This window comes from Mesoplodon densirostris, chromosome 9 (genome assembly GCF_025265405.1).
Source record: "Mesoplodon densirostris isolate mMesDen1 chromosome 9, mMesDen1 primary haplotype, whole genome shotgun sequence".
In the NCBI taxonomy this organism is placed as follows: Eukaryota; Metazoa; Chordata; class Mammalia; order Artiodactyla; family Ziphiidae; genus Mesoplodon; species Mesoplodon densirostris.
In genome coordinates, this window is record NC_082669.1 from 14,514,341 (window position 1) to 14,528,259 (window position 13,919).

Genomic DNA, 13,919 nt, shown 5'->3' on the forward strand with positions numbered 1-13,919 from the left:
AAAGTCAGCATTGTGAATTGTTTAAATTCACTACTCAACTACATTGCTGAAATTTAATTTCAAAGGAGCCTGCTTTCTTCCAGGCTTAAAGACATATTGAAGGCATTCTAGTTTTACTATTCAATAAAATTATTAAATACAAATGAAAAAGAAATCTGGTAATGTTTAACTTTTTCACCATTTTATTTCTGTTCCTTGGGATGCTAATATTTAAGCAACTAAGAATATTATGTCTATATTTTTAAAAAATCACAGATAGAAATTTAATTCAAGATCCTTAACTTACTCTTACATTGACATACTTTAACATACAACACTTGAAATAATCTTAAAATAGACCCTTACACATGGAATAGTAAGCTTTCTGTTTTTCTCTGAAAAACTACTGAACTTTATCATCACAATCTTAGAGATCTAAAGCAGGAATATTCATTTTTAAGATAAAAAGACTTAACTAGAATCTTGTTCTGCACTGGCACAATGCCAAAGCAAAATTCTCCACATTTATGATGTTATTTCCTGTAGTAATAAAGTTCTCAAAGTATGTAGGTGTACTGGGGGGTAAAAATTGTATTTAAAAAGTAAATGGGCTGTTCGTGAGGGTGTGGAAAAACCAGAACTTTGATGCAATACTGGTAGAAAAGAACATTAGCACAACCCCTAAGGAGGGTAATTTGTCAACTACAAATACACATAACCCTTTAACCTAGGAACTGCACTTCTACAAATTTGTTCTCTAGATAAATGGCACATACTCATAAATGATGTACACACAAAGTTATTTATTGCAGAATTGTTTATAACAGCAAAAGACTGCAAAAATTGGAAAAGACTATTAATAGAGGACTGGCTAAAAAGACGTTTCGGGCCTCCCTGGTGGCGCAGTGGTTAAGAGTCCGCCTGCCGATGCAGGGGACACGGGTTTGTGCCCTGGTCCGGGAGGATCCCACATGCCGCGGAGCGGCTGGGCCCGTGAGCCATGGCCGCTGGGCCTGCGCGTCCGGAGCCTGTGCTCCGCGACGGGAGAGGCCACAGCAGTGAGAGGCCCGCATACCACACACACAAAAAAAAAAGATGTTTCATTTATACAGTCAAATATGACATATGTTGAAAACAAACGAGGAAGCTCTTGATATACTGTGATATGGAAAGATGTCAAAAATATATACTAAGTGTAAAAAAGCAGAGAACACAATAGTGTATATATAACTATTGGTGTTAAGAAGAAAAAAATACATTTGTATTTGCTTGTACATGTGCATAAAACATCTCTGAAACTATTAACAGAAGTTGTTGTCTATGGGGAAGAGAATGAGTTGCTGTAGGCAATGGACGGGAAGGAAACATTACTATACGTCCTTTCATACTTTTTGGATTACATGAATGCATTACCTATTCAAAAATAAAATGTTTAAAAAAGTAAAAGAAAAGACTATTCATAATTTCATTATCCCACATTAACAAAGATCCTCCCAGTTACTAACATATATATCTCACATATTTAATCAGAATTTTTGCGTTTTCTCTGCTCAAAGATTTTCATTTTTAAATATAGTACCTTAATGTATTACAAAATATTCTATGTGAATGTGACTAGCAGAAGGATATCAATCCAAACAGTTGCAGAAACACAGGGGGAAAGGGATATAACTTAGGTAACTGTCAGTGAAAAAACACACATACACATATATACACACATACAAAAAAACTACAAAGCAAAGGGAAGAGGGGATGAATTTAATTATAAAATGTAAATGCACTTCTGGAATACCTGCTGCAATCACTCCAAGCATTTCTTCTTTTACAAGACAAATTATGTTATTGAGAAATGTGCAAAACAAAGTTTTTATAGAAAATGACTTCTCATTTCTCATATAATGAAACTTAAGAACACTTCTGTGTACAAATAAATATCTAATTTGAGTTTGAATTTTTATACATTCCGTTTTCTTAAAGACTAGCACAGCATGGGATGCCTTCGACTGTCATGGTTCCAATGAAGAGTGTTCTATTAAAATAAGTCTACATAAGTAGTGTACTTAGAAATTTTCATACCCTTAGAGGTACTAATCTATGATGTAGTATAAATAAAACAACGGTGGCCTATTAAACATAAAAACTGTTCCGTACTTTTAAAAATATTGGCATCAAAAAATTCTACCCAACTGTATTAAAAAGATATCCTCAAATAGGAACTTATTTCCTAACAAAAAGATCAGCTTTATAGTTAGTTGCTTGAATTAAAATTCTTGATCTGACACTCTCTGGCTATAAGATACTGAATTCATTTAACCTGTGTCTCATCCTCTGTGATCTGAGGATAATATCTACTACTCTCACCAAAGAGCCTGGCGTGAAAAAATGGGCTCAATAAATGTTAACTATTACTATTGAGTAATTACTGAAACTCTTTAAATGTTATTTGCTACTACAGATTTCTTTCTTTCTTTAAATAAAACCTTCCTTAGATCAGAGATCAAAAGGAGTCACATATTCTAGGCCAATTTGTTTGCTTGGGTGTGTTGAGTATTTTAAAGCATGCTTCATTCATATTGTAAAATTTGCGCATGCTTCAGAATCACCTGGAGGGCTTATTAAAAAGAGGATTGCAGAGCCCCACCCTCAGAGTTTCTGACTCGGTAGGTCTGGGATGCAGCCTGGGAATTTTGCACTTAATGAGTTTCCAGGTGATGCTGCGGCTGCTGTCTGTGGGCTGTGCATAAGAACCACTGGTATAATGGTATGTTCAAGAGGAAGGAGTATGGTGATCGACCGCATGGAGGAATGGATGTTGATTTTCAACAATTCTTAGATTCCTCTGGATTTTATGTACAGATTGGCAGCATTGACAATTTCTGAAAAGTGATTAGGGATTTTTCTTGGGAGGAGGAGCACGGATTAGGGATGAAGAAGGAAAAATGTAATTATCAAGTAGCAAAAACAAAGGGATGGGGAGGAGATCACTGTTGAGCAGCAAGTGGGAGCAAAAAACCCACACCACCTATAAACAAAAGTACTTAAATGAAAGAATTAAAAGGTTTTGAGGGAATTCCCTGGAGGTCCAGTGGTTAGGACTCGGCACTTTCACTGCCAGGACCTCAGGTTCGATCCCTGGTCGGGGAACTAAGATCCCACAAGCCGCGTGGCCAAAAAAAAAAAACCCACAAAGTTTTGAGATTAAATTCTAGATAAACTGGGAGGTACAGCAAACCAAAACTCCTTCCTAAATCTCTTAAAACATCAGAATAATACAAAAACGTACAGATCTGGTAGCCCTTGACACCAGCAGTATGTAATTGGTAAACAAAACAAAACACCATAAAAAGATGCTTTCGAGATTCGACTTTTAAAAATTATCATGATAATCATCTTTCTGTCTCTTTGTGTATGCTCCTTCTTTGCTTCTTAGTGGTCATTCCACTCACATACCTGCAAATCTTATACATCTTTTAAGTCCTAGCTCCTTCAGAGTTTCTTACTCCCCTCATGCAACAATAATCCTTCCCTTCTGAGTTCTTTTTTAGACTGTGTATGTACTCTTGAAACACCATTTCCTTCTCTTTATGATAAATATATAAAGAGAATACATCTTATTTCCTCTACTAAACTCTAAACTCTATGAGTACAAAATTACTGTCAGATTAAAATGGGTAATGCCCTGAATCCCTGGAGCATATTTAATGCTTATATGTTAAATAAATTAATCTTAGAATAAGATTTGAATGCTGGCCTAAACGAAAGAAGATGGTTTTGTTCTTTGAATACCACACCAAATTGAGGAGACGCAGCACCACCAAAGTTCATTTAACTATATGAAGTGGGAAGTACCTACACATATCATTTCATTTTAACTTCTGACCACCATTTCCATTGTCTGTAGTGAAGCTGTCAATATGAAATTGAGAAACATGCCATAATACACTAAGGAACATTATTCGTAACTACAGTGCTACGTGACAGTTTGTATGAGAACAGCACTGAACTAAACACTAATAAAATCATTTATTAAGCTACACATAATTACACTAAAGCAAGAAAATATTTTGAATCGTTTACTGTCCTAACTGGCAAAAATATAGCTAAATGGTATATTTACATAAACTTATAGGTACTACTGACACCCCTTATCATGTGTGGCGCTTTTTTTTTTAACTAAGCAAACAAACAAAAAACCTTTAAGAAAGACATTTTCAACTACCCTTAAAAGTCTTGAGAAAGTCACATAATAAACTCATAATTCCATTCTTATCTCAGTTTCTATTCTAAAAAGCAAGCCTGATTATTTTAATTTGTCCCACGCTTAAAAACCCTCCAATGGGTCTATCACCTCCTAGATAAATTACCAAATCCTTTCATTTTAACATATTTTGAAAGCTGCCTGTTTGATTTCCCAGCTTCTTCTTTTTATAACACTCTCTTACTCAGAGTATGAGGCTTCAGCCATATAGAATTATTTACCACCATCAGCAGAAGTACCCTTCCACCCCTCATCATCACAGTTCTACAATTTTTCCTCTTGCTGGTGAGTTAATAGGAGGACTCTGGCTAGAGTGTTATTTCCTTTCTAAAGCCTTTCTTTCTTTTTTTTTTTAAAATAAATTTATCTATTTTGGGGTCTTTGTTGTGGTGCGCGGGCTTCTCGTTGCGGTGAGAAGCACGGGCTCTAGGCACGCAGGCATCAGTAGTTGTGGTGCACGGGCTTAGTTGCTCTGCGGCATGTGGGATCTTCCCGGACCAGGGCTCGAACCCGTGACCCCTGCATTGGCAGGCAGATCCTTAACGACTGTGCCACGAGGGAAGCCCCTAAGTCTTTCTTGAACACTCCCTTCCTCATTGCTCCCAGTTCCCAGCACTTAGTAGTCAACAATACTGTTTTATTACCACTTCTGCAAAGTATTTACAGTCTAATGTCTCACCCATTAGACTATAAAACTGAAAGAAGAGACTGAACTATCTTATTGTACTTTATAGCTAGTGCAATGCAAATCACATTAAAATGGGTGATTTCAAGAATTGTTTAATTAGCCTTCTCAGATAAGTCACAGAGATGTCTCTAATACATTAGAATTTGTGATGCAAACAAAAATGGAGTTTAATATTCACTGTTTTAAAGTTCCAAACAAATTACTTTCTCTTTATTTCTTAAAAACACAGACGTTTTATTCCCCAATCCTAAATCAATAACTGGTTCTCAGAGGCCCCTAAAGTCACATGCAATATAACTATCTTCTTTAAGGTGTCCAGTTGTGTGTCAAGATTTGGTTCTTTAAAAGGGTAGAACAATTCCTTTGTTTATCTAAGGACCAAAGCTAGTGACAATGTGTTTGTGACACTTGTTGAATCTCTCCAGTCAAAGAGCGAACTGTCTACTCAATTGTCCACTGGGTGTCTCACAGGCATCACAACCACGTCCAAAGAGCACCACCATTCAATACCTGCTCAAGCCTCAAAGCTGGGAATCATCGTGATTCCTACCTCCGCCTCCCCTCACCGCCAACATCCAGTCAATCCATCAGCAAGCTGTGTTAGCTCCACCACTAAAACTTATCTAATTCTCTTCATACTCACCAAACAGACTTAGAATTCAGAATAAATGTAGACAGGAACAGGTGTTAAATTTACTTGTTGGCTGGATTTTCAATCAGGACAATTAAGAAAACAAATGGACAGAAAAGTAGTAGAGCTAAAATAAAATTAAGCTAACTCAAATTCTTTTTGTATAAGATGGCCTATAAATAAATACTGGAGCTCAAGCCTTCTCGTACTCTGTTACTAGGCCACACACTACTGCCCCAAATTCCTGAATGTCATTAACACGTTAAAAAAAAGCTTCATAAGACATTAATTTTAGTAAATATGCACACACTATACAAATCCAAACAACATTACCTTAAAGTGAAATAAAATGGAATTACTTCAAGCTTCAGAGTTACACTGTAGCAAAATATATGAGTACCTATATAGTACTGCTTTTGCCATTGCGCCGAAATATTTCTGAGGCAAATACTGGAAAATCCATCTGAATTTTAAAAGGCAGGGCGTTTGGCACACAGTTGGCACACAGTAATAACTGTTAAATGAAAAAATTCATCTGGTTTTATGCCTGAAATGTTAAGGCCATCAGTCACAAAAGCCCCTCAATGGTAATACGACTGAGCTAATCCAACCACACAAGGTGGATGATTACTAAGACAAAATAAAAAATTTTAAAACCTCAAATACAAAGTAACAGCAGCAAGTAGTAAAATCAGAGTATAATTTCCACCAAACATATACTATCTCTAACTTAACTGGCTGTTCTTAAATCTTTACAAATATATTTATATAAAAATATGTATGCCGGGGCTTCCCTGGTGGCGCAGTGGTTGAGTCCACCTGCCGATGCAGGGACACAGGTTCGTGCCCCGGTCCGGGAAGATCCCACATGCCGCGGAGCAGCTGGGCCCGTGAGCCATGGCCGCTGAGCCTGCGCGTCCGGAGCCTGTGCTCCGCAACGGGAGAGGCCACAACAGTGAGAGGCCCGCGTACCTCAAAAAATATATATATATATATATGTATGCCTCTAATAATAACTGTTACAAGCAACTAAAATAACTAACAGGTCTTTCAACTACACAACTGCAATGTTTACCTTTAGGTGCAAAATATGAAACTCTGCCTTTCAAAATTCATCTTCCCATCTTTGCTCACGCTTTACCTACTGCTGCCTGACAGACTAAATTGTCTGCCATTCTTCTTCAGAAATGCATAGCTATGCCTTCTCATTAAAGCTAAGTCAGGGCTGATACTAAAAGGACATACTTTGAAGTAAACAGGGGCCAATCTTACCAGACTTTGGGTATTAATAAGAGTAATGATTTTTACTCTTTGATCATCCTGATTTCGATGCTTCAGTTATTTTCCTAGTAGTCTACCAAGCAACCTCCTCGCTTCTTTCTAGCTCAGTACAGATATCATCTTGCTGAAACATTCCCTGAGAATAGTCCTGGCACCCAATCCCATCTTCCACTTCCTCCCATACTGCTTCCTCATCTCTACCCACAGCACTTGCTATATACCTCTCATCTAGGACATCTCCCAATGTACAATAATTATTTATATGTGCACATATACCATCCCTGATAGAACATGAGTTCCCTGAAGATGCAGACCATATCTTCTTATTCTATTAATACCAGCTACTACAAGCATAACCTGTGACAAACTGCAGCAAGTCAGTATACTCTTTAGGTCTTCTCAGGTGGTTATATTCAGAAGAAATGGATGCAAATGAGAATTGACCAGTTAACTTAGGAAACGATTTTCTCTCACTCCTTAAATTTCATTACCACTTCACAGTGAGACAGCTTTGAGTCAGAGAAGCTGGGGTTCAATTCCTAGTTCCATCAAATAACAGCAAAGGAGATCTCCTCAACATAGTAGCTTTATAATCCTCCCTGAATAGATGAAGCAATGGATCTTCATATTGAGAATTCGTTTTTAAATAGAACTTTGTACTACAGACTTTATATTTTAAAACAATGAATATGGCAAAACATAAAAGTTTTTAAGAAAAAAGGTAACAAAAAAATTTCACAGCAAGATTATAATCGTTTTTTGCACACTGTAGACAACAAGCAAATGGTTTCCTTTTCTTAAAGGAAAGGCTTCTGTTCTCTGGTTTGAAAAGAAAATACAGTGCTTTCTCAAGATCAAAATATTAGGAGGATATAATCCAAGTTTATCCCCTCCCTACCTCTGGGCTATATTTTTTATGGAAAAAAAGTAGAATCCTATTTGAACTAAGAGGACAATACAATTGTTTTGTTAATACAGCAAATGGGGGGGAAAAAAAACAGTGTTCCCAGGTTTACTTTATTTTGTTTCTACTCACAAAGCCCTCAACTTCTCTTTCATCTGTTTCATCATCCTTTATCTCATGTCCCTCTAACTATTTAACTCATGTAACCACTGGTTCCACATTTTCCAGGTCAATCCCAACTTCAAATATTTTGTCCCACTGTCCCCACAGCAAATTGCTCAAACATTCCAAAACCTGGGTATTAATACTATGGCTTCTGGCTATGCCTCCCTTTATCTAGTTATGTGTCTTGATTTAAGGAAACATGATCACTCTAGTGCTCTTTACGCTTTAGTCTCCACTGAGGAATATTCTGCCAAGACCAGACTCTCAAAGTATTCCAAAGCAATCCGTCACTAATCTCATTATTCCAAAATATATAATATAAACATACAGTGAGCTTGAGAATATGGAGGCCCAGGTTTAACACGTTAAGTTACAATAACATCGACTGTCCAACGAAAAAATAAAACAGAGAAGACCCCTCAAATTAATAGCATGGGTGCAGAATTCGTATTTTCGTCTTTGCAAAAATGTAGCACAGGAAGAGTCACCTTTGCAGTTTAAGAAAGCTCAATTCATATCTACCACTATATGGAAATAAATTATTTTTTGCTAGTCCAGACTGCCACAAAGCTGTGGTCAACAGACCAAACTTTTAAAGAGAAACCTATACTTCCTGGGGAACCATTAACTCCTGAACCCCCTGAAAATTTCACTCTTCCCTCTACCACTTATACTGAAAACTACTTTCATGAAGTCACCAATAATCTCCAAAAGGCATCAAAACCAAAAGCCTCAATTCCTATAAAGTATTTAACAGATGATGACCTCCTTTTAAAACTCCTTTCTTCAATTTCATGAAACAAGTTTCTCTTGATTCTCCTCTAACCCTTTCTGGTCCTTTGCATCCAGCCCCTTAACGCATGTGTTCTCTCTTGAACTATTCTCTCCTCAGATTTTGTCTTTTAGCAAGTTTATCTCCTGTCTACCATGCCTTTAACTATTACATTTATGACGATCCCCAAATCTGTATTTCTGCTGACTTTTCTCCCCAGTGCCAGTTCCATATTTTTCTTTAAGACTTTTTAAAATTAGTTTATTTATATTTATTTTTGGCTGCGTAGGGTCTTCATTGCCACAGGCGGGCTTTCTCTAGTTGCAACGAGCAGGGGCTACTCTTAGTTGCGCTGCGCGTGCTTCTCATTGCAGTGGCTTCTCTTGTTGCAGAGCACAGGCTCTAGAGTGCAGGCTCAGTAGTTGTGACGCACGTGCTTAGTTGCTCCGCGGCATGTGGGATCTTCCCGGACCAGGGCTCGAACCCGTGTCCCCTGCGTTGGCAGGCGGATTCTTTTTTTTTTCCTTACGCAGGCCTCTCAGTGTTGTGGCCTCTCCCGTTGTGGAGCACAGGCTCCGGATGCGCAGGCTCAGCGGCCACGGCCCACGGGCCCAGCTGCTCCACGGCATGTGGGATCTTCCCGGACCGGGGCACGAACCCGCGTCCCCTGCATCGGCAGGCGGACTCTCAACCACTGCGCCACCAGGGAAGCCCCGGCAGGCGGATTCTTAACCACTGCGCCACCAGGCAAGTCCCTGCTTCTGTTGTATGTTTTGTTTTTTTGGCCGCGCGGTATGTGAGATCCTAGCTCCCCAACCAGGGATTGAACCCGCACCCCCCTGCATTGGAAGGCAAAGTCTTAGCCACTGGACTGCCAGGGAAATCCCTCCAGTTCCATATTCAAACTGCTTACAGAACATCCACAACAGCAACTCAAACTTAACTAGATAAAAAGAAATTCACCTGCTTCTATGTCCCTTTTTATTTCCGTGGCACCTCTGCCCTCCTTAACCATTCAGACTTAAAAACCTCCTAGTAGTTTTGGACTCTTCCCCCTTATATGTCCACTTGCTTCCTCGCACATCCAGTCAGTTTCAAGTTCTGGTGGGTCCACCTCAGTAAACAACTCCCAAACCTGGCCCTTAACTTTCTAGTCCCACGGCCAATGAAGAAAGACAGTTGTTTTAAGTATAGGATGATAGGTAACTTAATTTTCTTTCCTTTAATTATACTGTCTTTTCAATTAAAAATAAAAAGATTTAAGAAATGCTTTGTTGTTGTTGTTGGTTTGTTTGTTTTTGCCACGCTGAGGGGCATGTGGGATTTTAGTTCCCCAACCAGGGATCAAACCCGTGCCCCCTGAATCGGAAGCACAGAGTCTTAACCACTGGACTGTCAGGGAAATCCCTCCAGTTCCATATTCAAACTGCTAGACTGCCAGGGAAGTCCCAAAGAAACCCTCTGAATGACTGAGGAAAAAGAGAAAATTTGGTGAGCATAACAAAATAGTATAATAAATAAATAACTAATTAATTAATGTATGTCAAGGAGTAGAGACAGAAAAATATTCATTTATGTTCATTAAACCATGCATATAAAGCACCATACCCAACATCTAGCACAGAGCATGCCTTTAAATATGTGAAGACTGAGGGGCTTTCCTGGTGGCACAGTGGTTGAGAGTCCGCCTGCCGATGCCGGGGACACGGGTTCGTGCCCTGGTCCAGGAAGATCCCACATGCCACGGAGCGGCTAGGCCCATGAGCCATGGCCGCTGAGCCTGCGCGTCCGGAGCCTGTGCTCCGCAACGGGAGAGGCCACAACAGTGAGAGGCCCGCGTACCGCAAAAAAAAAAAAAAAAAAAGTAAAGAGTGAGATGACCATATAAGATTTATTAACAGATGAGGAATTTAAGGAAATATTTTAATTACCTGCCTCAGAGTAGTTGACTTGTTATTGAAACTAGCAAATACCAAAATACCTTTATTTGTATACTCAAATACTATCTTTTTTTGTTGTTCTTAAAGAGCATTTTAATCTTTTGTGTACCCTAAGATTTGATGCCATACCACAGTACAATACTTGAGACCACACTGTTCATTACCAGTTACAGTTTCTATTTAAAAATTCAGAAAGCGGGCTTCCCTGGTGGCGCAGTGGTTGGGGATCTGCCTGCCGATGCAGGGGACACGGGTTCGGGCCCTGGTCTGGGAGGATCCCACATGCCAAGGAGCGACTAGGCCCGTGAGCCACAACTACTGAGCCTGCGCGTCTGGAGCCTGGGATCCACAACAAGAGAGCCCGCGACAGTGAGTGGCCCCCGCTCGCCACAACTAGAGAAAGCCCTTGCACAGAAACAAAAGACCCAACACAGCCAAAAATAAATTAATTAATTAATAAAAAAAAATTTCAGAAAGCAATTTTCAACTGTATATTGCAAGTCTATTTTAGGCTGCATTAGACAAAATAAATTATGGGCCAAATTCCAGAATGGTAGAATAAATTGTCATTGATGTTCTCCCTAATACTTCCATTATGGATCTACACAGAGATCACATATGTCCCGTTATTTATTTGAAAGCTTGAAAATTACCTGGCAAACCAGACTTAACTTTACAAGCCATATTTTTGCAACTTCCCATTCCACTCCCCAAGTCTAGTAACACATAAGGAATTACTATTCAGGGATCTGCTGGGCCCATTTTTCCTATCAATGCATAAAAACGCTTTAATATAAGGTATTTATGCTTTTAAAAAGATAAAAAATTAAGTATAATAAAGGATGTGCTTTCACATAATCATTTCATTTTTCAAAAAGAAGGGAAGACCAAGTAGAGATAAAGTCAAGTTAGGTGGGCAAACTTTTGTTTGTAAAATTAAGTTTTAAATTCTTAATAGAGACACAGTTTGGCAACTATCAAAAGGTTAAATATAGAGTTACCATATGACCCAGCAATTCCACTCCTAGGTATATACCCAAGAGCACTAAAAACATATGTCCACACAAAAACATGTACACAAGTGCTCATACTAACACTGTTCATAAAAGCCAAAAAGTGGAAACAACCCAAATGTCCATCCACTGATGAATGAATAAACAAAATGTAGTCTAGTCATACAATAGAATATTATTTGGCCACAAAAAGGAATAAAGTGCTGATACATGCTCAGCTGATAAATCTTGAAAACATTATGCTAAGTGAAAGAAGTAGACACAAAAAACATATATTATATGATTCCATTTATATGAAATGTCCAGAATAGGCAAATTTATAGTCAGAAAGTAGATTAGTGGTTTCCAGGGTGCTGGGGTGAAAGGGAGTGAGGTGTGACTGGTAATGGGTATGGGGTTCCTTTTCACAGTGATGAAAAAGCTCTGAAATTAGATAGTGATAATTTCCTGCAAAAAGTATTTCATTCTGGCATTGTATTAGACTTGGTCCGGAAAAGGCCAGATCACACTACTGTGAAGTTATGTACACCCCAACTTACCAAGGGCATGATTTTGTCTTGGAATATCTCTTTGTAATAACGATAAACAGTGCTCCTCTTTTATATAACATACAAAAATCAAACAAAAAGCCAAACTTCAATCATGATAAAAACTAGGATCTACCTACATATAATTATCAAGATTTCTGCGAGAAATCTTGCACATAACCTCCTACCCCAAGTTACCAAGGGCATGATTTTGTCTTCGAATATCTCTACCTATATAGTTGTTTGCCCTAACCACTAAAGGAAGAGGAACCAGCTAGTTGTTGGTTAAGTGCCATTACAGTGTCTCAGATTACCAAGCCACACAATATTCATATAACATTAGATAGCTCTGCTCAACTCATGAATTAACTGTTATGATTTTCAAAAAAAAAACCTACTTTCTCAGCTTGCTGACATACTGGATCTGGACACCTATAATAAAAGGAAAAAGTAAGATTCAATTATCACCTTCATGAGGATGACTGGTCTTATATCATTTTTCCTAACCTACTCTATGTGTCAGGTATTCTTTTAGGTGGTACAGATATAGTGGTGAACAATATATTGCACTCAGGTAGCATACATTCCTCAAGTAGATCTTGGTCATATAGTATTTATCATTCCCGCTTCTTCTACCCATTTGTTTACAGGTTTTATCCCAACACGACAACAGCTGCTGCCACTCAAGATAATAATTTTCTGTCTTCCAGAGATGATCTTTTATATTTTTCTTTATTCCTCCACAATACCTAGGATCTTCCACGTATCACATATTCAGTAAGGCATGGCAAGTCTTTCAAACAAAATGGGCACTGATACCATATTCAGAGCATCACACAGTCAACGAATTGGCACCCTACTATCAAATTTATAACTTACTCAGTTCAATAAGCTGAGATACTAGAGTTTGTATAACTGGAGAGTATACATTTAAAATGCTACTTGAAATGTGATCTTTGTGGTTTACCATCATACTGACATATGAAACTGATAAAAAATGAAGTGTAATTTAAAATAATTTATTTAAAGTAATAATCCCCTTGTCCTAAATAACATACCTGAAGACAGTTTGTTTTTGATTTCCTTCTTTATTATATTACCTACAATGTCACCAAGGAAAGTTTTCAAATCTTTTATCACCGGGGGAAAATGTACAGAATACATGGGTGCTAATACACACATAAAAACCCATCAACATATTCTTAGAGATGAGGTATATATGTGTGCCTGTGTATACACATACATACATACAATTTAAATATGTAATATATTAAATTTAACAGTTTAAAAGTTATACAAGCAATGCATGCAGATGCTAAAACATTCAAACCATAATGTCAAGTTGTGCCTTGGGGTCCTAAGACCACCCGCAGGTTCCGTGATACATGAGGATGACTCACAGGACTATCTCTCCTGTCATATTCACAGCTATGATTTATTATGGCTGAAGTATACAAAGCAAAAGCAGCAAAGGGAAAGGAGCATGAGGCAAAGTCCAGAAGAAACTAGGCACACGGTTTCAAGAGTCCTCCCCTAATGGAGTCACACAGGACCCACTGAATTACTCCAGCAATGAGTTGTGACAGCATTGGTGAAATGCTGTCTACCAGGGAGACATTAGAGACGCAGTGGCTGGTCATTCAGGTACTCTCTGTCTTAGCAGGAACCAAATTCCCAGATTTCCATAAGGAAAGTAGATGTTTAACAAAAACTATACTTGGACAGGAAAGGCAAAGGGAGCCATTCTTATCATGGAATGAT

The 13,919-nt window shown here is 38.3% G+C and overlaps 1 protein-coding gene across 3 annotated transcripts in view; it reads right to left on the reverse strand.

Moving 5' to 3' along the window:
- Window positions 1-13,919, reverse strand: part of PTPN12 (protein tyrosine phosphatase non-receptor type 12) — a 91,619-nt gene that overhangs the window by 58,769 nt on the left and 18,931 nt on the right. Inside the window, exon 2 of one of the 3 annotated variants that reach the window (XM_060107490.1) lies at window positions 12,557-12,590. The exons of the other annotated variants lie outside the window; for them this stretch is intronic. Within the exon in view, the coding sequence (XP_059963473.1) occupies window positions 12,557-12,590 (34 nt within the window). The remainder of the gene's footprint in view (window positions 1-12,556; window positions 12,591-13,919) is intronic. 3 annotated transcript variants of the gene reach the window in all.